Source organism: Balaenoptera ricei, chromosome 11, assembly GCF_028023285.1.
Source record: "Balaenoptera ricei isolate mBalRic1 chromosome 11, mBalRic1.hap2, whole genome shotgun sequence".
Lineage (NCBI taxonomy): Eukaryota > Metazoa > Chordata > Mammalia > Artiodactyla > Balaenopteridae > Balaenoptera > Balaenoptera ricei.
Window position 1 is genome coordinate 57,608,218 of NC_082649.1, and position 26,920 is coordinate 57,635,137.

A 26,920-nucleotide genomic window follows, 5' to 3' on the forward strand; every position below is an offset into this window, starting at 1 on the left:
CTTGGTCCCCTATCTTCCATATAACAGCCCTTCAGTATTTGAAGGTGGTGGCTGTGTCCCTCGGGTGGTGACTTCAGTAAGATGAGTCCTTTAATTACTCCCCACGGGACTGGATTTCTACTTTATCACCCCTTCTTCTGGGTTGGTAATTTTTCAGGTGGAACAGCTTTCATAGCTCCAGATGGTTGCGGTTGGACTTGTGAAGCCAGGGCTCTGGCTGGTGGCCTCACGAAGTCATTTTCCCTCTCCTCACTCTTCTGAGCAGCGTGCCCTGGCTTCTCAGGATTCCCCTGGAATAAAACATGTTCCCCCACTTCTCTTAGTGGAAACCAGGCCCTCTCCAAACTGGGAGCTTCTGGCACAAAAGGCACATCTCATAGGTTCTGCTTTTTCATCATTCTTGTATTTTATAAGCTTGTAGCTGTGAGCTCTAACCCAGAGGGGCTTGTCTCCTTCTGTCCTCTGATGTGAGGGACAGCCCTCCCCAGGGGTTTGCTCACACATGGGTGTAAACATAAAGCGAGGCAGTTACACATGGATGGGAGACCACAGACCCCAGCCTGGGATGGAGGGTTGAATCGGATGAGGTGAACTCTAACGGGGCCAGATGTAGAGTCCATCGAAGAAAACGCCTGGAAGCACTGCCGGGCAGGGGAGGCTTTAGGAGCAGGGCCAGGAGCACCGTCTTGGACGGGGAGATCCACGGAAGGCCGTGACAGCCACTGCAGGGGTGCATAGGGGTGCTGAGCTCACCGTAACCCATTCCCTCATTCATTCTGCTCTGTGCATTGACCTGTTGAGACATGAAGTAGCTCCCTGGAGTAATGGATGGCGTTGGGGATATCCCAGTTAGTGGTCTAACACCTTCACCAGGGTGCGGGCTCATTATGTGTCCCCCCCCCATCTCTGCCCTGCAAGCAACACGACCCCACAGAAGGCCAGGGTCACTGGAGCAACACCACGTCAGAAAGTATTCTGACTGGTTTTATTATTTACCTGGAAGTTAAATATCAGGATCAAATCAAATATCAGAATTTGAACTCTCCGAGAAGCATCAGAAAGAAGTATTCCATGGAAAAAGAAGATGTGGTATATATATATATATATATATATATATATATATATATATATATATATATATATATATATATATACACCACAATGGAATATTACTCAGCTATGAGAAAGAATGAAATAATGCCATTTGCAGCAACACGGATAAACCTAGAGATGATCATACTAAGTGAAGTAAGCCAGGCAGAGAAAGACAAATACCATATCTCACTTATAGGTGGAATCTAAAATAATGATACAAATGAACTTATTTACATAACAGAGATAGAATCACAGACATAGAAAACAAATTTCTGGTTACCAAAGGGGAAAGGTGGGGGGAGGGATAAATTAGGAGTTTGGGATTCACATATACACACTACTATATGTAAAATAGATAAACAACAAGGTCCTACTGTATAGCACAGGGAACTAGACTCAATATCATATAATAATCTATAAGGGAAAAGAATCTGAAAAAGAATAGATATATGTATATGTGTAACTGAATCCCTTTGCTATACACCTGAAACTCACACAACATTGTAAATCAACTATATTTCAATTAAAAAAAAAGTATTCCAGCCACCAGCTTCTTTAAAGTCTCAAGCACATTTGTGGTGCTGTCTTTGGGTGCCCCTTTGCTTTCATCTCAGACTGTGAAACCCAGTCTCCCGCCCCCCAGGGGTGTGGGTTGGCCAAGCTCTGCCCTCAGGAAGTTTGTTCTCTGGGATTAGCTCAAGAGGGCAGGCCTGGTGTTAGGGTGATAGGCGCCTGGTGTTAATGCCATTGAAGATCAAAGGAAGTGATCAGAGAGGCTTATGAAAGATTTCTGGGCTTTTCCTGGTCCAAAAACAATACTTGGAGTTGAAACAAAAAGGCTTGAGGGAACTGATCTGATGGATGTTGGAGATGTGCTTGTGAAGGTCCTGGTCTGTCATTTCAAAGGATTGTTGTTTTTTTTTTTTTCTTTTTAACAATGGCTCATGGAGGTCCTTTTGTCTGTACCACTCACTTCTGCTTCCTGCTCACCTCGCCGTCCCCTGCCAGGCTCTGCCAGGAGAGGAGGCGTCCTCCCCACGAGGGGGCCCTGGGGTGATAGGAGGGCCTGGGCTGCTTCTGTGCAGTGACTGGCAGGACACATGGGCAGCTGGGGCTCTCACAGGGTGGACGCCCTGTTTTGTGAAACTTTGGCTCCTCCTGTGGTTTTCAATCCCTTGGCCTGAGAGGAGGTTTCACCCATTTAACAAGGTTTTTGTTTGTTTTTTTATTTTTATTGGAGTATAGTTGATTTACAGTGTTGTGTTAGTTTCAGGTGTACAGCAAAGTGAATCAGTTATACATATACATATATCCACTCTTTTTAAGATTCTTTTCCCATATAGGCCATTACAGAGTATTGAGTAGAGTTCCCTGTGCTAGACAGTAGGTCCTTATTAGTTATCTATTTTATATGTAGTAGTGTGTATATGTCAATCCCAATCTCCCAATTTATCCCTCCCACCCTTTCCCCCCTGGTAACCGTAAGTTTGTTTTCTACATCTGTGATTCTATTTCTGTTTTGTAAGTAAGTTCATATAACAAGCGTTTTTGAACACTTACTCTCCTGGGAATATCAGGATGAACTCACCAGGATTCCCACCCCCCTCGGAGGGCCTACAGGGCGGGTGGGGTGGGTTTGGAAATGGACAGTGACCTTAGTTAGTAGGTGAGGTGAGGTGTGAACACAGTGCCGGGAACACAGAGAAGGAAGACATCCAAGTGCCCGGGGTGCTAAGGAACACTCGAGCATTTTCTAAGGATGAACCCAGAAGGAAGTTGGAAAACCGGATATTGGATTTCTTCCAGGCAGCGCTGTTGTCTGACTTCCATTAGACCTACAGCTGTATCTGCTCTGGGATCCTGCAGTTCCTTTCTACCTGTCACAGCTGTTCCTCTCTTGACCCATGTCTCAAGGCAGTGCTGGCAATAGTGAAATCCCCTAACCCCATCTGGGCCATGCAGCTCCTCGCTTCCTTTTTTCTCTGAGGTTTTCCTTAACGCTTTCTTTTCTCAGAGTTGGTGTTGGTCCTGGTTCCCATCTGTCTTGTCCCCCTGGATGCTCTTTGTGGGATCACTGAACACAAGTGAGGTCATTGTTCTCAAGCTGCTAATGCCCCTTAATCTTGTTATGTCACCCCAGTGGCGTGAAGGCCGAGGCTCCTTGGAGGTAAAAGGGTCTTTTTGTGAGGCCTGGAGGGGAGAAGGTTAAGCCATAGCTTAGGAGAACGGTCCCTCAGCAGATGTTTGCAACAAGAGCAGAATGGTGTGATTCACTCTCCGCTTCTGTTGGGGCGCCCCTGGGGAGTCCCCAGAAGGCCAGCAATGATGGATGGAGTCCATCCATCAGGCCCTGGGGGGTGATCCCTGTCGGTGAGAGGAGTGTGGTTGTTTATTGGGTTTCACTTGGTCCCACCACCAGGCAGGTTGATTTCTTCAGCTCTAAAGTGCTTTGCTGTTACCAGCTGGGACTCCATTCATCAAGGTCTTTTAGAAAAATACTTAATGAATTGATGGGAGTAAATGAAGAGAGTAGGTTTGACCCACTGGATGGGACTTTGCAGTTCATGCTTGTAATGGCAGTAAATGCTTTGGGGAATTCCTGCTTGTGTATCTATTTCTTGAGTCACGGCGTCCCCTATAGGGACGCCTCTTAAATCTATTCCTATCTTCCTAATATAATGGAAATCAGAACTTAACTGGTGAAATTTTAAATAATCTCTCAACATCTGGTGGTTCATTTACGGCTTCAAGCAGATAGATGTGTTTTGTTAACAACTAACTTGCCTTCATTATTGGGAAGATAACCATTCATTTATTGGGAAATAAGCTGAGAAACCGGAGAAAAGGATTTGCAGAGCACCCTGGCCGTTCTCTCTTGGGCTATTTCACACTTTAATTAGAGGCTGGGCTGAAGCCCTGGGATTTGTTCTGTTGGTTTAGTTCTCATTTGGTTCTGAGTGCTGCTCTTCACCGTGACTAAGTCACCTTCCTCTTGACCTGTAGGGCGAGACCCGTCATCACAGTGGATGTCTCCATCTTCCTCCCCACCTCCATCAACATCACGGCGCCCCAGTGTCACGATGGCCAGCAGCCTGTGAACTGCCTGAACGTCACCGCCTGCTTTAGCTTCCACGGCAAGCACGTTCCGGGAGAAATAGGTAAAGAGCCACCGAGTCAGGGCTCAGCATAGCCATCTTAGCTGGAGTGGGCATGTGGGGTCATGGGCAGCCAGGGGATGTTTCTGGGGTTCCCTCCCGCTGTGCATCCCAGCTGGTTTTGTAGGCAGTAGGTCCACAGGCTAGATGCCCTTTCCCCCTGAGGTTCCCCCTCTTCTTTTCTTACCATTGTTTTTCTAATTCATTGCAACCTCTAGCTCTCAGACAAATAATATTTGACTCTAAGCATCCTTTCTCCAAATGTCCATGGACCAGACTGAAACCTCACTGGGCCACGGGTGGGATAGGTGGTGGGGCTTGTGGAAATGCAGTGAATAGCCTGGCCCTTCTGGAACATTCCATGCAGTTAGAAAAAAGAAGTGGTGGGACTTTGGAGGCTCTCCCTTGAGCTTGCAACACCAGTCAGATGTCAGGGGCTTGTGTTCTTTACTGTGGAATCAGAGACCGAGGAGGGGTGGTGGGATTAGGATTGCTGAGTTTTACAAAGGCTCAGGCTTCCAAAAGGTGGGGAAGCTGCTTTGTTAGCTTCAGATGTTGGAGAAGGGGCAGGCGAACCCTGGCCAGTGGCAGCTGTCCCTGCCGTTTCTCTGACTGGGAGAGGGCGACTTGCTGGCCCAGCCCCAGAGACTGGGCCAAGCCCTGGAATAAGACAGGATCAGTGTGGATTAGAATTCAAAGTGTGTGGTCACCTGAAGGAAATGAATCTGGAGCAGCTGTGCAGATTAAGAGGTCTTTTGTTTTAACTTGAAAGACTGATTGAATAATAGAAAGTAGAGTTCCAGGAAAATGAAAAAAAAAAACAAAACAATAAACACCACCACCATTAAGGACATGGACTCATTGAATTTCTTAGACAATTTTTGTGTCATGAGTGTCTACCCTCCCTACTCACTGTGTAGTCCTTGGACCAGCAGTATCAGCATCTCCTGGGAGCTTGTTAGAAATGCAGAATCGGAGCCCTGATCTGAACCTCTGAACCAGAAACTGCATTTAGCAAGATCCCCACAAGATGCTGGTACATTTAAGTTTGAGAAGCTCTGCTCTGGAGCGCATGTGTGTGGGCGCCCAGACATGCAGAGTTCACGTGCACACACTATTCCATTTCTCCGCTGCACCTTGAATGCTCTACCTTATTTAACAATATGCTAATCCTTCTAGGCTGTTTCATTGGCATTTCTCTTGACCTTCAGGTGGATTGAATAAGCTCAACAATGAAACCTTGTGCTTTTTATATGGATTTTTAAAAAAGAACTTAGAAATTTCAAAACTGAATATAAATTTACTGTGAACTTGGGACTTGGTTAGTGAGAGAAGACTAACAAACTTTTTGTGTGCAACCCAGTGAGAAAAAGATACTTGGTCCGGATCATACAGGTCTCGGTGAAGCCAAGAGTTGAATTCTGGTCTGATGATACTACTGCTTTCCAAACTATTGCTTTCCAGAAATGATTTCCCACCACCTCCCTAATTGTTTAAGGCACCACATTCTCTAGGAAAAAAATGTTCTGATGGTCTTGGGACTCATATATCCTCTGCCTAATTAGATGGTGTGTCCTTTATCAATACCAACTTGTGATGTAGTTGAACTCCATTAAAAAACATTTTAAAAGAATTGTTGAGTTGAAGATTACTTCTGTTGTGTTTAAAAATAAGCAGAACTACTCTACAACTCTAAGAAAAGCAAGCAATTAATAGTTCATGTGTGTGTTCATTTGACAAATATTTACCGTTCGCCTGCATGGGCCAGCCATGTCCTCACGGAGTTTTTTTTTTTTTTTTTTTTTTAATTTATTTTTATTTATTTATTTATTTATTTATGGCTGTGTTGGGTCTTCGTTTCTGTGCGAGGGCTTTCTCCAGTTGCGGCAAGTGGGGGCCACTCTTCATCGCGGTGCGCGGGCCTCTCATTATCGCGGCCTCTTTTGTTGCGGAGCACAAGCTCCAGACGCGCAGGCTCAGTAGTTGTGGCTCACGGGCCCAGCCGCTCCGCGGCAATGTAGGATCTTCCCAGACCAGGGCCCGAACCCGTGTACCCTGCATCGGCAGGCAGATTCTCAACCACTGCGCCACCAGGGAAGCCCCCCTCACGGAGTTTTTAATGGGAATTAGAAGGAGTTTCTGTTTTGATCCTGAAGCTGCATACACAGTTTTCAGACTCATTAACTACCTCACTGTGGTGGTGAAAATGGAGGTAAGTTGGTAGAGCAGGAATAGAGGAGAAGAAACCAAGATGCAAGTTTTTTTTTTATTTTTTATTAATTAATTAATTAATTTATTTATGGCTGTGTTGGGTCTTCGTTTCTGTGCAAGGGCTTTGTCTAGTTGTGGCAAGCAGGGGCCACTCTTCATCGTGGTGCGCGGGCCTCTCACTATCGCGGCCTCTCTTGTTGTGGAGCACAGGCTCCAGACGTGCAGGCTCAGTAATTGTGGCTCACGGGCCCAGTTGCTCCGTGGCATGTGGGATCTACCCAGACCAGGGCTCGAACCCATGTCCCCTACACTGGCAGGCAGATTCTCAACCACTGCGCCACCAGGGAAGCCCAAAGATGCAAGTTTTGAACAAGAGTGATTTCAGAGCATATGAGATCAGTGGGAGAGCAAACTCTGATTTGTAGGTTCAGAGGCTGAGCCAGGAGGAGATGTGGGTTTCTCCTCATGCTGCCCCCACAAGTGGATCCTTCTGGAACCCCAGTCACCGGGGCCCCTTTCATTGACCCTGGTCATCGGGGACTCTTTCCTTGACCCCAGTCATTGGGGCCCCTTTCATTGACCTCCAGGCAGAATTATAATTAAGGTCCAGGCTAGCAATGGCCCTTCAGTGCTGGGGTATGATGGAAGAGACAGGCTGTCGGATGACATCCAGTATTGCCTTCATGGGCAGCAACCTGGCTAATGTCCACCTTAGGGTGTGGAATTTTGAGCAGGAGCACCTGCCCCAGTGCAGGTTACTTCCTTACCCTACATCTGCCACATGGGTTCATTGATGAAATTAGACATCCCTTGACAGTCTAAGGGGATGTTTGCCCACATTTATTTAAGATTCAGGCCTGAAGAGGATAACTGGGGACTTTGGGTATTCATAGGGCAAAGCAGGAAATTTTCTATCCCTGGCATTTTCTGTCCCTTCCCCTGCCATTCAGGGAAATGAGCTATATCTCAGTCTTCGCAGTAAAGGGAGAAATGTAGAAATCTGCTGCAAAATAAGCTGGCAGGGGAACACAGAGAGTTTGAGGAGGGAATGATGGGAAGTCATGATGGTGTGATGAGGAATCAGGTGGAGGCAAAGTAGCCGGGTGGATCCAGATGTGGGCGGAGTGCAGCATAGAAGCAGCCCCTTGGTTCTGTACCACTGGGAAGATCAGGTCCCCCGTTTCCATATGCAGTAAGGATGGGAGCACCTTCAGCACACAGACATCCTCCTCTCTCCTCCAGGCCCAGCAGCCAGTGCTGGCCAGCTCAGTGTCATCACTCAGGCCTCTGCGTTGGGAGAGAGTTCCAGGGCTGGAACTCCAGTTACGAGCCTTCCTCGCTCTCACTGCTGGCAGCTGCACAAGAGCATGTTAGTGGTGGTTTTGGCATGGCGTGCTTGACAAGTGGGTATGTTCCAGGCACCTCTCAGTGTCTGCATATCCAGAGCTGAGTCTGTCAGCAGAACGGCTGAATTTGGGCAAGACAGCCTGGGCAGTGCAATAAAGAGGCGCCGGTTGTGTGCTAGGTACTTCTGAACAGTCGTCAGAAGTGGCATATATCTGCTGGCATCTTCAGCTGCGGGACCACCCTGGGGATGTCTTGGGGGGCCATAAGCGGTTGACGTTATAGTCATCTCTTTGGTTTTTTCTCTCCCTTGGTATCTGATGGGGCTGAAGCATACACACAGAGAAGGGACTCCTTTTGCCTCTTCATTTTCTGCGTTGGTAATGAAAAAACCAAAGCTCCCACTTGGTCACAGAACATTCAGGGCCAGCTGATGACCCAGGCCACTAGAGGGGCTGCTGTGGCTTCTGGCAATGCCGTGGGAACTACAGAGGTTCTTTACAGGGGTGACTCTGCCTTGGCGCCAGTGACAGCTTGGCAGGGTCCATTCAGGAAGACGGAAACCACACCAGTTATTTTAACAGAGAGCGTTTAACGTTTGGAATCAGTTAAGCAGGTCATGGAGGACCCGGAAGTAACTGCAGGAAGCAGCCACCACTTCTAGGTCTGCACCAGGGATCTCAAAGGTGGTTCCCAGACCGGCCGCCACAGCAGTACATGGAATCTTGTTAGACATGTGAATTCTGCCTGATTCGGAAACTCTGAGGGTGGGGTCCAGCAAAACGTGTTTTAAAGGAATTTATATATATATATATATATATATATATATATATATATATATATATATATATATATATATATATATATATAAATTTATTTATTTATTTATTGGCTGAGTTTGGTCTTTGTTGCTGCGTGCGGGCTTTCTCTAGTTGTGGCGAGCAGGGGCTACTCTTTGTTGCGGTGCACAGGTTTCTCATTGCGGTGGCTTCTCTTGTTGTGGAGCACAGGCTCTAGGCGCGCAGGCTTCAGCGGTTGTGGCTCGCGGGCTCTAGAGCACAGGCTCAGTAGTTGTGGCTCACGGGCTTTGTTGCTCTGTGGCGTGTGGGATCTTCCCGGACCAGGGCTCGAACCTGTGTCCCCTGCATTAGCAGGCAGATTCTTAACCACTGCACCACCAGGGAAGCCCGCAAAATGTGTTTTAACAAGCCTGCAGCTGGCTTAGGTTTGAGAACCTCTGGTCAAGGGGAACAAAGGGAAAAGGTTATACATGTGGTGGACCACTTCCTTGGGGTCATCAGAACCTAGAAGCTTGGAGAAGCGACCTTGAGGACCTGGCATCTAAACCTCAGAGGAGGGGACACTGGCTGGTGCTGCTGGTACCTCAGCGGGGTGCAGTGAGGCTGGCTCTGAGGTGTGGGGGAAAAATGAAATGAGAATTAACTGCTGTTGGAGGTGGCCGCCATGGAAAAATGTCGCTGGGTTAAGCTCATGGGAAGCCCCTTCCCCTCCTCCAGCCTTGCAGCCTCCCTCAAGCTCTCCATCTCTGCAGGGCCTCACAGAGAGCCACTGGCAAGGCAGAAGTGAGGTTTGCAGAGTCCCAGCCGAGGGACTTTGGCTCATTCAATCAGCAGATAGTTATTAGGTTCTGAAAGGTGCCAGACTCTGTGCCCAGTGTTGGGCACAGAGCATGGAACAGGCCAGGCAAGGTCCTTGCCCCCATGGAGCGTGTGTGGCCAGCCCTGTGCTCCGTCCTGGTGTGCAGACACCGTGCCCAACTCAGCCCCCGGAACACATTTATAACGGATTTCATCAAGCCATTTAAAACAAGAGTTCGGCTCATCTCAAGTCTTATTAATCTTCATTCTTGGCCTGGGGAGCAGCGTGTGGCTCCTGGGAGCCTCCTGGCTGCCGTAAGCAAGGCAGGTGAAAGCCACGCCTGAGAGGCCTCTGCCCCTTACCCGCGGGCTGGGCCTGTACCTACTTGCCGGTCAGGCTGAAACCTAAATGCACTTGTCAGTCGTTGGAGGCTGAGACTCAAGCTGGCGATTCTGGACTCTCCCCGGACCACTAAATAGAAACCAGGCAGGGCTGAGCCCTAAGTGGTTGTGTTCTGTGCTGTGACCCAGCTCCCTCATGTTGCCGTGGCGCTCGTATAGCCTGGCGAAGCTGTGAGTGAACAGGGGGCCTGCCCTACCCCTGGACAAGCAGTAGAGCCCAGGTCCTGAGAAATGGCACCAAGGTCATGCAAGCCAGTGGCAGAAATAAGTCTGACACCAGCAAGCTTTCCCCAGACCCTTCCTCTGGTCCTAGGGGTGCGTTTCTACTCCAGAGAGCATTTGCACACAGAGAACATTCCCTGAGCTCCTTCTGGTCTCTCGAGAAGCATGGAGATGGGATAATGAGGCAAATCCATGTTCTATGAGGGGGGAGGGGGAACCTATTCTAATTACCACCTCATTCCTTTGGGGGAGGGCGAGAAAAGTTAGGTAAGTGGAAATAGCCTTTTTTCCCCTCTCCTGGAAAACTCCGAGGGAAGCTCAGAGTAGGTCGAAGGAGGATTTATTGGTAGAATTTCACAGCTGAAATCATGTTCTGATGGAGAATGGGAGTGAATCAAAACTCTCTGGGAGCGACCAGAGCCGTGCTGATGCAAGACAGCTGGCTCGATGCTGGCCCGGGCCGGTGTGGGGGGCCCTGGGGAACCAGCTGGGGGGCAGGGAAAGGAGGAGGCTGGAAGCATGACTCTGGGCTGATCAGCTTTTCCATCAAGATGACATCATTCAACATGGCAGGGACACAAGCTGCCAGAAGGAGAGCTGAGGATGTGAAGTGCGCTGTTGGAGCAGGCCCTAATCAGAACCAGCACCTCCCCGGCCCCAGCTGACTGGGCTGGGGGCGGCCGCTAGCAACTCCACCAGCCTGTTGCTCCCACGCTCCCATGGGGTGGGCCGCCGAGCCAAGGGGCTGTCAGGCTGCTTCTCTGGCATCTCCTCTGCTTCTTAGGCGGGGCTCCCTTTTAGACACACTTGGGGTGGGGGCTGATCAAAACTGTTAGCAGCGAGCTCAGGGATTTAGGGTGGTCCACACTTCTTGCCACTCCGGCAGCTACCTCCTCACTCAGGCTGGGTTTCCCATCTTGGGTCTCTGGTTTTGTTCTAGAAGAGAGATTTTGCTAAGGTGCTGACTTCTTTTTGTGTAATTTAAAATGCCAAAATAAATTTTAAATCAAGGAGAAGCACTGAGTAGGCAGTTCAAAAGGGGAAATGTTTCCAAAATGATTGCACTTGGTGAATTGGGTAATTTGGTCTGTCTGATTGTACGCTTTCTTGTTTTAGAAATATCTGGTAGGTGAGCGTGTTGGCATGTGTACCCTCTGCCCATAGCAGAGCAGCAGTTGTGGTCCTCAGCTTGGCATTAGTAACTCAGCTGTTTCTCCCCTCCCTTGAGTTGCAAGAAGAATCTGTTGGGCCAACAATTCTGCAGTGAGATGGGGTTTTGGAGAACTAAGCTTGATGTTTGTTTGTAAAGTATCTGCACAGTTCCTGGCACATATGGAGGGTCAAATTCATTCTGTTTTCTGGACTTGCCCCATTTTAATGCAGATTCTTGCAGAAGTAGAGCCTGTGTCAAGGATTTGAGTGCACATTGTTGATTCGGGAGGGGATCCCAGGAAACACCAGTAGGAAAGCAGGACCATGAGATAGGAAGGGAAGGCAGCTATATTAGTCAGGGTTCACCAGAGAAACAGAACCAAGCGGGTGTGTGTATATGGATATTATAGCTCAGAGGCAGTCTGGAAGCAGCACTCCTTCTTTTTTGGGGGAACCTTGGTCTTTTTGTTTTAAGGCCCTCAACTGATGGGGCGAGGCCCACCTGCATTCTGGAGGGTAATCTGCTTTATTCAAAGTCTGCTGATTTAAATGTCAATCCCATCTAAAAAATACCTTCATCGTAGCTTCCTGATGGGTGTTTGACCAAATATCTGGATACCGTGGCTTAGTCAAGTTGACTAGAAACCATCACAGCAGCTGGATAGAAGGTGTGTTATTGAACAAGTTACCACTGTAACAGGGTGGCGGGAGCAGAATCCTGCTGGGGAAGTCTGGGAGCCAGTGTGGAACACACCTCACGGTTACCCCACCCAAAGGACCAGGGAGCTGGGGTCATGCTTTCCTGAGGGCTGCCCCAGGGGCTTTAGTCCTTGGCGCTCCTGGCCTGCCATGCCCATGGGTGGGTGCCATGCCCACCAAAGCCCTTGGGAAAGGGAATGCAGGTGCCGGCAGTTGGAAGTTGGGCTGGACAGCAGGGAAATGGTAAAAGCCAAGAGGATGTGGGTGGGGCCCTGATGCTATCTGCTCTGTCTTCCTGTGTTCATTTCCACCCAGGCTTTCTCTGGGCTCAGCCATTCATTGCTGACGAGATGGTTCAAACCCTCTGTTCTCTCCTTGGTCACCCTTCATGCCCACCCAGGGGAGGGCGGCCGTAGCTCTTTCACCTGGGAGGACGGCCAGGTGGGGGGCTGTAGCGGGGACCCCACTCAGCAGCCGCTGCCACCACATTGGTTACCGTACCAGGGTGTTCTGGCTCATCTTCCAGCAACACCCATCTCCAGTCCTGATCCTGCTAAATGGAACTTGGAAACTCACTTCATTTATGTTGTACATATTCTTTCTTATTGTTTGGCTGTTGCTTAGGGAAATTGTGATTAGGAGAAAGTAAATTAGCCAAAGTTCAGCTCCAGATCTCTATACTCATTTGATTCTGCTGTCTGTGCATTCCAAGAATGTGAGTTTTTTGTCTGATAATATAAAAAATGCACCAAGAACCAGTATGGTAGGAATAGCCCAACACTGGAGATGAGCAGAGTTCCAGATTCCGCTCTCTGGCCTGCAGCAAGTCTTGTTCCCTCTTGCGCCATCAGTTCCTCATCTGAAAAATGAGGGTCTTGATCTAGATGGTCCCTAGGCTCGCCCAAAAGGTTTGACATTCTACGAGACTACCCCATTTCCTGCACTGTCGCCATCAGAGCAGGTATGTAAATCTTGTACAGGTTCCCGTGTTTTCTCTGTCGAAGTACTTTCCCGTGTGGTTTCTTCTCTTCCTAAAAATATCTCCTCGGATCATCCAGGTTGCAGGTACTTCCTGGTGATCTAGCCTTGCCTTGGAAATCAGCTGTTTGCTGAAATAAACAAGCTGGGGCAAACCTGCCCTTGCTGACCAGGAATCTGCCAGCTTGGCCTGGCAAGGTCCCTGAGATGGCAGAGGCCTAGGAAAACCATTAAATGCATCAAAAATATACCCTGTGGCAGCTACAGAATGCCAATCCAGGTCACTTTCCTCCTTCGTACCTCCCCTAGTGGCTGATCCCTTTGATGTTATTAAAAGCCAGAGCCATCCCCATGGCCCCAGCTTCACATACTTAAATGCCAGGAGGCATTAGGCTGATTTTTTTTTGGTGCAAGAGCCCAGCTTCTAGGAGGCTGGTGTGTGGAGCCAGGGCAGGGGCTGGGTCATCCGCTTTCCCACTGCTCAGCAGTCTCATCTGGTCATTTTAGGGACAGAAGCTCCTTTTCTCTCACTTTAAAAATACCACGTTCCCCTGAATCCACAAAGCAACTAAGAGATAGTGTTACGTAAAAAAGTGTTATGGAGGGGCTGACCTCTGAAACAGGGTTCTGTGGGACAGAAGAGCAATGAAATGGGTCTGTTAATACCAAAGCCATATTTACCTAATAAAACACATTGTCCCATACTTACTGACAGACTCTGAAATAATGGAGGCGAAACCCTTTGGGTTTATTTATCCAATGTGTGTTCTCTATTGTGACCATTTTTTAAAGTCCCACATTGTGTCACAGTAGGTTCTGCCATCTGGCATTACACCTTGAGGCACAAGGTGATGAGGTTTCCTTTTTGGGGATGCACCCCAGTACAGACCCCACAGTGGTCATGGTTTTGTTGAACCGATAGGCACCATAAAACTGGTCACTGTATGGCGGCCTGGGAATGAAGTCAGCTTTAGCCGCCCCTGTGTTTCCCTGAGTGAAATCTCCATGAGGGCAGGGGTTTGCCCTCGTTGTTCTTTGATGTGTCTCCCATGCCTGCACAGTGCCCAGCTCAGTGGACCACGGATGGCTACGGTCCAGTAGATGTAGCAGTTATAGAGCCCGACGCAACAGCTGTGCAACGAGTCAGAATTATTGGGTGATTCCTCCCTCGTGTGGGGCGTATGTCCTATTTCTTTATGGGAGTCAGTATTCCACGCAGCCTTGGTGGTTTCAGCAGCTTCTTGTAATATTCCTTGTAATTGTCCTGCCTTTCAGGACACTAACTGTGTTGGGTACAGCTAACCATTGATGTGTATATTGGTGGCTCAGATGATAACTCGTGAGGTTTAAATTGTGGGGAGCTGTGAAGTGTGATGCCCAGAGCATCCCCAGGAAGACAGGGCTGTCCCGGTGTCTCTGGATTCTGGGGGTGCCTGGCTGTATGTTTCTCTCTGAGATGGTATTGATCGGGGCTGCCTGCCATCAGTCCTCTGTGCAGCAGGGGGCTAGGTATTGTCTGAAGGGTGCTTGTGATCCTCTGAGGGGGTCTGGAGGGGGCCTTGTCACTGTGTCTATCCTCACTGATGTTTTGACCTTATTCATTGGCAGGCCTGAATTACGTTCTGACGGCTGATATGGCCAAAAAAGAAAAGAGCCAGTTGCCCAGGGTCTACTTTGTGTTGCTGGGAGAGTCCGTGGGTCAGGTCTCAGAGAAGCTGCAGCTGGTCCATTTGGAGGCGACGTGTCATCATTACGTGGCCCATGTGAAGGTCAGTTCTTTTTATCCTCAAACTTTGATCTCTACAGATGTCCATTTGGAACTGGTGGAAACTTTTATTGTGCATTACGTATGCTCTGACTTTCAAAATTTTATTTTACAAGGAGGAGAACATTCGTTTCTTCTTTTAAAGTTGGAGTTGGGCAGCTCTTTATTGATCTTACTGTGCTGGTCTTAGCTTCTGAGGGGGGTGATGGTGGGCCAGGAGACCAGCAGTGCTCTCTGGCCTTGCCTTGTTCTTTTGGGATGTTTTTTGTCCTCTCCCCTCTGTGAGGCTCAGTAGTCTTCTCAGAGGAGAGACACAGAAGCACATGCCTCTGAGTCAGCAGTGGTGCTGGATCACACTGTGCCTGATACCTTCCTTTCTCGGTGATTCACTACATATTAGCTCATAGTCAAGGTTAAGGTGTTTTACGACTGGTTTGATTGTTCTCCCTTGATTACTTCCTGTTTATTTTAGGAGTGCATTTTATGGTCCCTTTCCCCCTCAATTAAATAAACTTTCAAAATGTTTTTCTTCTACTGAAATTATTTGTTAAATACACTTTGCTGCTAATTCAGGAGGCCAGGCTTCAATTAGTTACAGAGAGGCCCCTGTGTAGGCAGGTCCTGTCAGGTTGGGAGTCTGGTGCCCACTGCTGCAGGAACAACCAGCCACTACCCCCAGGCAGAGACAGCAAAGGAGGTGGAAGGACCCCCATGACCCAAGCCACATGATGGGTAAGATGAATGTGGGTTTTGGAGTCACACAGACCCGGTTTGTGTCCAGTTGGATGAGAATTTTGACTTCTCTGTGTCTTAGTTTCCGCATCTCTAAAATAGTTACCTTAAAAGGTGGTTGTAGAATTAAACATTACATGATGGATATACTTAAAGGACCTTGCATGGAGTCTGCCACACAGCAGGCACTCAGCATTATTATTCGGTTGGACCATACGTAATTGCCAATATTCTAACATTCTTGACTTACAAAAATGATTACATGTAGTTCAACCATTATTAATAACCAGTGGCTTTTTGGATGAGAGCAAAAATAGACTGCGGATTGGAGATGAAGTGTCCTTCTATTATTGTGTTGTTAGTGCCAGAGCAGGAGAATAACAGCTGTTTCTGCATGCTTCTAGGTTGTAGATAGAGAAATGCCCCACACATCCATGGCACTTTGGCCCAGAGCCTGAGTCCGTGCCCCTGCGATGCTTTTCAGTGGGGCTGGGCTCTGTCTTCTGCCAGGATGCATGCAGGGGCCTGCCCAGACCAGCTGCCCTCAGGCCTCGGCAGTGAAAGCCATTTATAAAGCAATTCGTGCTCCTGTTAAGCCAACAAGCCACCCACCTCTCTGGGTCTTAGGTGATGTTGGCTCGTGAGCACCCTTGGGGGTATGAGGCCGTCATGTCAAACACTGCCAGGCTTTCAAGTGCCTGCACTTGGCGTCTCCACACTTCCTGGAGGTGGAGCGTCCTCCCTTGGGTTTCTTTTCTCTTTTTTTAAAAAATTAATTTATTTTAATTTTGGCTGTGTTGTGTCTTTGTTACTGCACGCGGGCTTTCTCTGGTTGCGGCGAGCGGGGGCTACTCTTCGTTGCAGTGCGTGGGCTTCTCATTGTGGCGGCTTCTCTTGTTGCAGAGCACGGGCTCTAGGAGCACGGGCTTCAGTAGTTGTAGCATGAGGGCTCAGTAGTTGTGGCTCTTGAGCTCTAGAGTGCAGACTCAGTAGTTGTGGCGCACGGGCTTAGTTGCTCCGCGGCATGTGGGATCTTCCTGGACGAGGGCTTGAACCCATGTCCCCTGCATTGGCAGGCGGATTCTTAACCACTGTGCCACTAGGAAAGCCCTTCCCTTGGGTTTCTTTATGCTGGTCTCTTCCACAAATACTTTCTTTCTGGGCTCTTGCGACTTCTTGCTTTGACTGAGAGGTTACCCCTTCCCATGTAGCTACCAGGGGTCTTGGCTGTGAGATAGGGCCACACAGAGCCTGCAGGGCTTTGCAAAATACACTCAGAAAACAGCGACAATGAGGTGCAGGCCGGAGGCAGGGCTGTTTCTGTGGTGGCTTCTGAGGATTAACTGGGGAAGAGCAGAGCTGCCCCAGGCTGTTGGTCCTGCAATGTCCTAATATCTAGGGTTGCCAGACTTAGCAAATAAAAGTATTAGATTTCCAGTTAAAGCTGAATTTTCAGGTAAACAACAAATCAATTTCCTTTTTAGTATAAGTATGTCCTAAATAGTGCATTTACTTATCCTAAAAGAATTTTTAAAAAATTTATTTGTCGTTTATCTGAAATTCACATTTAGCTGGGCATCCAGTTGGAAGGGTCACCCTGACCGATATCCTTCCATCCCAGAAGCGGCACTTCTCCCATCAATCAAAACACTGCTGACAAGGAGAGACATTGGATGGGGGTCAGAAGAATTTGGAGGATGAAGGCAGGGCTCAGAAGCAGAGAGCAAGCACACACCGTTATGGGATTATTTGGGTCATTTTACGGAGGAGCAAGAGAGCAGGGCTTCAGCAGGGCTTCTTGGACCTAGAAGAATTTGGATATAGTTACTGCTTGGCCATTTTCTCATGCAAGGAGACCGGGGTGGTGGGATCCATCAGGAAGTCACAAGCCTCTGATGCCTTTATGGTTCAGGAGACGCTCAAGGTGGATGATAATTTATAGTTGTGTGGGAAGTTTTTTTCTACCAGGCATTGTCTGTGTCATAGCAGAGGACCCTGGGGACTGGCAGAGGGAGCCAGTGAAGGTGAATGCTAATGGGCCGGCTGGCTGTTCGCGATGTGGCCCAGCTGGCCTGGCCTGTGGTTTCTCCAGTTGTGGGAAAACAGCTGTGAAGGCAGTGGCCCTTGTGTGGCCGAGGCAGACGGCAATGCTGCGGGCCTGGAGTGGCAGCCTGGCCACCTCCTGGAGTGGGGCTGGGGGCTGGGAGCTGCTCCTCAGGGCGGCAGGGCGTGAGAGCACAGCGCAGCCTTCTCGATGGGGCTGGCGCTGGGCCTTATAGACAGTGAAGGAAGAGAGAGAAAAGCGTTCTCGCTTATCACACGCCATATGGCATGCAGGCAGGGAGGCAGGCGCTAGGCGCTGGGTGTGTTTTGTTTAGGCTATCTTTAGGTATTTTTTTCCTTTTTTTCTTTAAGCCCATTCCAATCTTTTTTTGCCTTCTTCCTTTTCCCCTGAAGTTTTCATTCCATATATGGTGGTAAGTATCTCTATCATAGAAGACTGCTCTGGCTGACACCTGCCTTCCAGGCTGGCTGTGTTGTCCCATCTTGTTCCTTTCACAGCCCTGGTGGGGCCTCCAAGGTGTACCTAATTTTGTGATACACTGCATCCTCCTGGGGGTGTGGGTCCACTCTCAAGGCCTCACTTGGTCAGCAGAGCTGAGGCAGTTTTCGCTGCTTCCTTGGCCTCTCTCCCTCAGAGTACACAAGCCCCAGTTTGGGGGATGGGCCCCCTTCTACTAGTGAAGCGGCCTAGAAACCTCTGTGGGTCCCCACGGTCACAGGTGAAAGCCCACACACCTCCCCTCAGCCTCAGGGCTCTCCACAACTTGGCCTCAGTTTACCTGTCCAGCCGCATTTCTGCATCACATCGCATGTGCCCTGGGCTCTTGTCAAGGTGGACTGACCCCTTTACTCCTGGAACGTGTCCCTCGTGCTTCCCAGTCTTAGTTCTTGTGCTCACCCAGCACCTCTGGCACTTGAGTTACCAGAGGCCCAGGTTTTGTCATATCCTTGTGCAACCACGTACCACCTGCATGGTTTTTGCATTTTTTGGTCTCAAACGGGCACCATCTGCGGTATTTTATTTCCTATTTTTTTCTTTCAATCGTCCTTTTGCCTGAAAATAATTTAAAGCAGAAACTTTGTACACTCGTGTAAGTGGAACACCAATTATCGCCTGCCAAAAGAGAAAGTAACTGTAAACAAAAATACACTGAAGACACAACAGTGTTGTTGAATTCTAACTGGGCTTCATTTTTTGCTGAAGTCCCTGAAGAAGCAGCCCGCTCTTCCTGTGTGTTAGAAGGGGAAGTTACAGAGTGCTGGGGAAGTATTAAAGACATGCTGGCACCACACTGAACTTTTTCTCTGATGCAATCAGAAGGACTAAATGGTTATTGACTGCGGAGTAACTGTCCAACTGTATGGATCCTTTTATAGAACCCTGCCCACGTGCCGTGGGAATCCATGCCATGAACCCCGTCTGGAAAGCCCTAGGGCCTGGACACATTCTGCTTTGATTGGCTGTGCCTTCCCCCTCTTGCCTGCTGAAGGGTTATCTGTGTTTCAAGGCTCAGTCAGTCACCAGGTCTTAAACATCCTCAGCCAGCCGATGTCCTTGGCCCTGGGGAGGCTGCCATCAGCTTCCTGCCTGCTCAGAGCTTGTTCCATGCTGCCTGACTCCCGCTTTCAGAATGATAGGCATGAAACAAATGCTTGCAAGACCCAACTGCGCTGAAGTGACTCATTGGGTTGGCTGGAGTGTGGGGTCACCAGGAGCGTCTGATCAGGGACCTCTAACCACTCTTGGACCTCCGGCTGGGAGGTCATGGCGTGGAGGGAGGGTTTTGGATGCATGGCCGTGTTCCCTCATCACTCCATCGTTTTCTGGTCTCTGTATTTACCTGGATGGTAACTGTGCTCCATCTTCAAGTCCTGCACAGCCCCTTGAGAGAGCCAGCCCTTTGTGAGGTCAGGTGCTTATGTCTGACGGCCAAGCGAGAGCCTCTTCAGGAGTGGGGAAAGCGGGCGACAGCTTTGAGCCTATACAGGGACAGTGCAGAAGCCCAGGCGAGGCTGAGCACGGGGTCAGCTGCCTCACTCCCAACTGTGAGGATCCACGATCCCCTGCAGAGGCCTCCGGAAAACCTCTGGTGAGCGAAATCACGTGTCAGACATTGTCAAGGGAGCCAACGACAGGATTAATGTAAAAAGGAAAAAAAAAAAACCTACTCCACACTAGACGAGGGTATATAAAAGCACCGTTGGCTTCTCTGAGTAGCTGCAGATGTTCAGGAGGCTGTTCTCTTATGTTGCTGGAGGATTCTTCAAGGGAATTGGAACCTTAAGCTACTGCAGGGCCTGGCCTGGCAAAGGGAGGGCAGCACACTGGCCACCGGGCGGTCTCGGAGGTTACGCCGTGGGCTCTGCCCAGATGTTGTAGGTTTTTTTTCCATTTTCACATCCGAAAAAATGCCTTAGGGCCAGCTTCAGTCACATGATAGACTGTGAGTTTGCAAAGTGTTTGGATCCATCGAATGCCAATTTTCAGAGGTGCTGGAGGCTTTTATTTTCTTGTTTAAGAAACAGTTAAGGAAGGAAGATTAAGTTGGAGTAAAGAAGACCTCTGTGTGAGGAAGAGAAGAAAGGAAAACGGCAAAGTTTTCTTCTTTATCTCGAAAGTAAAATGCTAAATCTCTTGATAAAATCTCTTAATCATCCTGATAAATCAAATAAATAGCCAAAAAAAAAAGTTGTAAGGTTTGGATACAAAAGGGGATACAGACCTTAGATGTAGGAGGTCATCTTAAAACATTTTTTAAAAATTGGTAATATATGCACATAGTTAAATATTTTTTTAAAACTGTACTAAAAGTTATAGAAAGAAAGAACATCTCTCAGCACCCCATTTCTCTCCCAAAGGCATCTGTGGTTCCAGTTTCTTGTGTGTCTTCCAAGAGCTTGTCGATGAATACACAAAGCTGTGTTTTACACAAACAGCAGCATGCTGTGGCTCACTGCTGTGCAGCTTCCTTTTTCCTTTTAAAATGCCCAATAGCAGAATAGGTAAGCAGATTTTGGAAAGGTTGTGCAATGGAATACTACTCAGCAATAACAAAGAATGAACTGCAGATATGCACAATAACGTGGGTGAATCTCTAAAGCATTATGCTAAGTGAAGAAAGCCAGACTCAAAAGGCTGCTACTATGATTCTATGGAAAAGACCAGCTCAAAAGACAGAAAGCAGATCAGAGGTTTCCAGAGGCCAGGGGTGGGGTTGGGTGGTGGCGTCCATGATTGGCTGCAAAGAGTCATGAGGGAAGTTTTGGGGGTGATGAAAATATTCTAGCAAGATTGCGCTGGTGGTTATATGACTGAATACTTTTATTAAAGCTCAACAAAAAGTTTGCAGGTAGACCAGGCTTTAAGAGGAAGATCTGGAGTTCAGTTTTAGACACACTGAGTTTGAGGGGCCTATTAGATGGTGAAGTGGAGATGTGTATATATGAGTCTGCAGTTTGAGTAGTGGTCTGGGTTATAAGTATACATTTGGGAGTCATGAGAAGATAGTGTTTAAAGCCATGAGATTTGATGAGATCACCAAGGTAGTGAAAGAGAGAGAGAGAAGGGAAGGAAAGGGGACCGTGGGTACCCAGCACCAGGAGTACCTTTCCTCTTGGTCCCAAGATGGCTGCTGAGTTCCAACCACTGTGTCTTCTTTCCATGCAGGAAGAAGGGGGAAGGGCGAAATGCTCTTGCCATCTGATCTGAGGCCCTTTTAAAGAGTCTCCAATGACTTCTACTAACAACTCATTGACCATCCATATTTTAAGGGAGGTTGGGAAATGTCAGTTTCATCTGGACACTACAAACCCCAACAGTGTAGAGCTTTGCTCTCCAGTAGAATGTTCTGTGATGTTGGACATGTGCCATATCTGCATTGTCCAATATGGTGGCCACTAACCACATATGACTATTGAGAACTTGAAATGTAATGAGTGCCACTGAGGAATTTTTACTTTAATTTTAATTAAAGTTTAAATGTAAACAACCGCATGTGGCTAGTGGCTACCATATTGAACAGTGCAGATTTCTGCTACAATAGAACACAGAGTCTTCATAGGACACTGGTCACACAAATCAAATGTCACAAGCCAAGTGGAAACAAATAACTGGGGTGAAGTCAAACTGACTGTTTCATTTTGCACTTACATTGATTAAAACCTGAGTTTCAAGAATGCCATAGAACATGGTCTCTCTCTCCAGGGTTCTTTTGGAGCATTCACACACACGCACACACACTTGCACACACATATCTGCATGCACATACATGTTTCCATAGGCCATAACAGTGGGGGGAGTGGAGCGGTATTAGAATTGAGAAAGTTGGATGGTTCACCCTGAGTTGATCATTTCAGGAGTGTTACAAACTTGCATCTGATGTTTTCTATTTTCTTCTCTGTGGCTTGAAACTATGTAAAAGGTGGCAGTATAGAAGATGGAGATACAATTGCTGGGTCAGGAGGGAGGACATTTTAAGGTTTGAGACATATCACAGAATTGCCTTTTAGAATGTAAAGCCCCCCCCCCACCCCGATGCTCTTGCTAGTACTGGGTGGAGAGATTCCTTTTCAACTCATATTTGTGACCCACGTGAAGTATACACTTCCCGCTTGGGTGGTGAGGGCTGGGCTGGGCTGATCTGATCTGTGGTCAGCCACGGGGTCTCAGGCAAGTGCTTCACCTGGGTCTCTGAGCTTCCTCAGATGACAATGGGAAGAATACCAACTTCCTAGTAGGGATCTGATGAGCACTGGGCCCCTTTTCCCTTCTCCTTAACCCGGAAATCTGTTATTCTCCCTGGCTGCCTCTGTGTTAGAATGGATCAAGACTCATTTCATAGGTGTTCGGGGAATTTTTAAAAAAATGATTAGAAGCAGATGGTGAAAAGAAAATAGAAAGTATGGAGAAAACAAGAATTAAATGTGGGAAGAGAACAACTCTCTCAGCCAACATCCTCCTTCTCCACCTGGAACAGAGCAAGTCAGAGCCGCTGAGTCAGTTTACAAGGGCTCCTCCAACTTTAATGTGTACACCAGTTACCCGGGGACCTCGTTAAAAGCAGATCTTAGGCAGCAGGTCTGGAGTGAATTTCTGACGAGCTCCCCGGTGATGCCAATGATGCTGGTCCATGGACCACACTTTGAGAAGCAAGGAGCTAGAAGAAGTAGGTACCAAGAGTTCCAGGTAAAGAGTCAAAGGATGAAGACCATGGTCTGGCAGTTTTCCAGGTGATGTGGAACCATGGTTCTGATGATCATGCTCTGGCTTCCTTGTGACCTTGTGTAACCCTGGGGCTCACACTGATGCTTGTGAACAGAGGGCATGCCCCTCGTAGAAGGGCTGGTGCGGGCTGTGATTTCTTCCATGTTCCCTCACTGCCTGTTGCTTGAAGGACTGTGTTGTCAGCAGTCAGCTTACTGAGCACGATTTTTTCAGCATTTCTGTTTAACTTCATTGGAGTGTTTTGGGCATGACCCAAGCAAAAAAGTCAGAAATCTTTTTCTTCCCCAAAGGCTAGGAGCTTCTTGAAGTACAAGCTCTTATTAAGCAGAATAATTATGAATTTTTTTGCCCCATCCATTGGGGCAAACAGAGAATGAGAAACCAACTTAGAGACTGCATAGGTTCTTTCTGCATTTATGAGCAAATGCTGGTCATGTGCATTATTTTCCCGGGCAGGTTATAGTGGGGCACCAGCCTCCTGAGTGATCTCTATTTTTGAGGACGGGGAATTTGCTGGTTGTAGTGAGTGTGGACGGCAGAAAGGGTTCTCTTACTCATAGATAGCCAGGGAAGCCTCTGCACCAAAGAAACCCATTCCTTCCAAGCGGCTGCCTGCAGGTGGCTTTTGGGGTTTTCTCACAAGACAGACCTGGCCTCGTGACATTAGAATTGGAATAATGGTGGGTCCAAGGACAGATCTATCCATATGCATCCCAGAAGTTTTGTGTGAAGAGGGTGACAGAAAATTGCTTCTTTTTCTAAATGCATTAGGACTGTGTAAGTAAAATACTATAGGCAATAACAACAACAGTGATAATAGCTATCTTTTATTAAACATTTACTATGTGCTCAGTGTTTTACGTGCACATTTAGTTCTTACAAGAACCCAAAAAAATATAATTATGAATACTATATACATAAAATTATATGTATTATAATGATATGTAATGGATATAAGTAAAATAAAACCCCATTTTAGAGTTGACGAATATGAGACTTAAAACATTTAATTTACTCAAGATCTCACAACTGGTCAGCAGCAAAGTCTTGGGTTTGAATCCTATCTGGCAGTAAATAGTTCTCCGACCTTGAGCAAATTATGTCATCTTAGCACCGTGGCCCACCAGAAGTGATGGTTACTGTAGTTGTTATTAAAAAGGCGATCTGAGGAAGAGAAAGCCCTGGCTCTGGGAGACCTGTCTCCGGGTGAATGGGTGCTTGGTTTCCCATGTTGGTTGGAGAACTTGACTCACAGCTGCTCCTGCACACATGCGTCCACATTGCCTGTGCTCTCTGGCCAGAGGAAAGCTCAGGTGTGGGCCAGTGAGCCTAGAGCAGGCAGGGGGCCTGGGGTGATGGAGGTTCTCTTTCCTGCTCTTTGGTCTTCCCAGTCTGTCTTTGGCGTCAACTATTTAAAAAACTAAATGTCATTTATCCTCTTTTTTAGGATCTTGAAGTCTGGTTCATGCATTCAGCCTCCCAGCATGTGTTGGGTGCAGGCTTTGCTGGGTGCAGGGTAACGAAGATGAAAACACCCAGGCTGGCCTTTGAGAATGGTTTCACCCCTGCCTTTGGGGCACTGTCTCAGTGCTCAGCTTTGCCCCTCACCCCATGTGTCACTATTTTCAGTTCACTTCTGCACGCGTCACTGCTATGGTGACCTCTGCCCAGGTGTGCCTGGGGCAGTCCTGGGGTGCACCTGTTGTCCCAGTCACAGTCATTAATAGTTACCCTTTCCCTTGCAAAGCCTTCCAGTTTGGATGGGAAATTGTGTATGCCACTGCATTTATGGAGCACCCACTCTGTGCCAGACACCGTGCTGAGCCCTGGGGAGATGGAGAACGGTGGACCCTGCCCTGCCTCCAAGGAAGTCTTGATCTGTTGGGGCATCTGTTCTGAAAGCCATGACTTGGCAAGTCAGGCAGCCCCAGGCCTTCCAGGCTTCTTGTTTTTGCTCTTGTTGGCCCCCTCCCACCACCTCCACCTGTGCAGACCTTCCCTCCTCTTCAGGTCCAGCTTAGTAAGGCTCCTTCTGCAGAATGGCTGCCCACCACCTGATCCTCCTCTGCCCGCCCTCCTCCCTCCCCGTCCCCCAGGTCAGCTGTGGGCCTTTTCCCCACTGGTGTGACTTCTTGGTGTCTTAGTCTTCTCAGACCGTCATAACAAAGGACCACAGAGTAGGTGGTTTGAACAACAACGTTTACTTCTCACAGTTCTGGAGGCTGGAAGTATGAGATCAAGGTGGGTTTCAAGGTCAGCTGGGTTGGTTTCTCCTGAGGCCCCTCTCCTGGGCTTGTTTGTAGGTGGCCACCCTCTCCTGGTGTCCGCCCACTGATTTCTCTCAGTACTTGTCTGTGTCCTAATCTCCTCTTCTTATGAGGACTCCAGTCTTATTGGATTAGGCCCACCCCAAAGACCCCGTTTTAGCTTAATGACCCTCTCTACAAACCTGGTCCCATTCTGCGGTATGGGGGTCAGAGATTCAACATACGAACTTTGGGAGGACACACGTCAGTCCACAATGCTCTCACACTTGCTTTTAGCCTCCTCTGTTAATTACTGGCTGCTTGGGGCCGGGAGCGCATGACACTTGGCATAGTCACCCCGGCCACACCTCATGGGACCAGCCCCCATGCTTGTCAAATGACTGATTAGGCTCTTTTTTTGTTTCCAACTTGAAGACTTTTTTTACATTGAGGTATACTTAATTTACAATGTTATGTGATTAGGTTCTTAGTGTCATTTCTTATTGTCCATTTCAAGGGCTGAGTAGAGTTAATGGATTGAACTTCAAAGGAGAGATTTTTTTTTTTTCTGATGTAATGAATCAAACTTTTCTGATCCTGGAAAGAATTTGGTGGATGAGACTTTATGAACACACACACACACACACACACACACACACACCCCATAACCATTTTGGGGTCGTTTGTTTAAAAATAAACAAACAAGGAATTCTTTCTGGACAATCTCTGTCCTTGGGTGTAAATGTAGTACAGGGCGAAGACAGGGCCCAGATGTTTACCCCACAGTGTTGGTGTGAGGCTAAAACGAGACCTTGCTTATAAAGTACTAAGCTCCGCACAATGGAAAATATGCAAACACAGACGTAAGAGTCTTCTGTAAATGGACTGAGTTGGAATTTCCAGGCAGGTGTTCTCCCTGCCTCTTTTTAGTCCTTTGTGATTTAGCTTTTTATTTATCACCAAAGACCCAGCATATGGTGATTGTGGAGCCGCATGTATGCTCTTCCCAGATCAATGGACCTGCCTCAGAGGGAGAGAGGGAGGGACCCAGACAGTTTCAGGAAATGGTTCAAGGCTATATCATCTCTAAGAAAACAACACAGAGCAGTCGCCCTATGTAGAAAGTCAGCCCTGTCGCTCTCTGGGATGCCTGCTGGCCTGGGTGCAAGAAGCCGATTAGGTGGAGGGGCGCCCAGGCCCTGAGGCAGTGGTGCCTCCTCTACTTCTATCAAGAAAGGGGAGTTGTCCCAGAGTGGAAACTCTAGAGCAGCTCTGTCCAATAGAAAGGGACTGCAGGCCACATGTGGAATTGTACATTTTCTAGTTGCTATGTTGAACAAGTGAAAACAAGTAAGATTAATTTTAATAACACTGAACCCAGTATATCCAAAATATTATCCACATGTAATCAATGTAGGTATTATTAGTGAGTTATTTACGTTCTTTCTGGTGCTCGGTCTTTGAAATCCACTATGTATCTTAGCCACATTTTATGTGCTCATTAGGGAAGTGTGCACAGTGGTTAGAGTCAAACCTGATCACTTTGGGGACGCTGGGATGGCTGCAGGGGCCTGAGTATATGAGTACGTGAACGCATGTCCTTCATCAACTGGTAGTAAAAGGACACGGTCTATTACCTGTGGTTCTGAGAAACAGTATTATAAAGGATGTTTTCATACTTGGACTGGGAAGCCTGCTTCTGCATTTCCTAAACCAGAGTTCCTGGGGCCCATATGTCCATAGCACGGTGAGGAGGGTCTGCAGAATCTTTCCAGCATTTCAGAAAGCCTTGTGGGAGGCACAGAGATCACCACCCAGCAATGGCATCATTGCTCTCGGCTGGGGTGTTAATGCTGGTGAGCCCGTGCTGATCAGACCTTCTCCTTGGCTTCTGATGACACTTAGGGGTTCCTGGGGTTGTCCTGGAGGTGGGGGGTTAATTGAGTGGGTGAAGAAATCCTAGGGGCTGCAGAGACCCACGTTTCTTGTGTCTGTGCTTCTCACCCACGGACGCAAGCACAAACCTCCAGGGA

At 48.0% G+C, this 26,920-nt stretch overlaps 1 protein-coding gene across 6 annotated transcripts in view; it reads left to right on the forward strand.

Moving 5' to 3' along the window:
• Window positions 1–26,920, forward strand: part of ITGA9 (integrin subunit alpha 9) — a 355,586-nt gene that overhangs the window by 71,642 nt on the left and 257,024 nt on the right. For all 6 annotated transcript variants that reach the window (XR_009505770.1, XM_059939171.1, XM_059939172.1 and 3 more), the window contains exons 14-15: window positions 4,099–4,253; window positions 14,465–14,625. Coding sequence is in view for 5 of the 6 variants with exons in the window: in XM_059939171.1 (XP_059795154.1) it covers window positions 4,099–4,253; window positions 14,465–14,625 (316 nt within the window). In the remaining variant the exon portion in view is untranslated. The remainder of the gene's footprint in view (window positions 1–4,098; window positions 4,254–14,464; window positions 14,626–26,920) is intronic.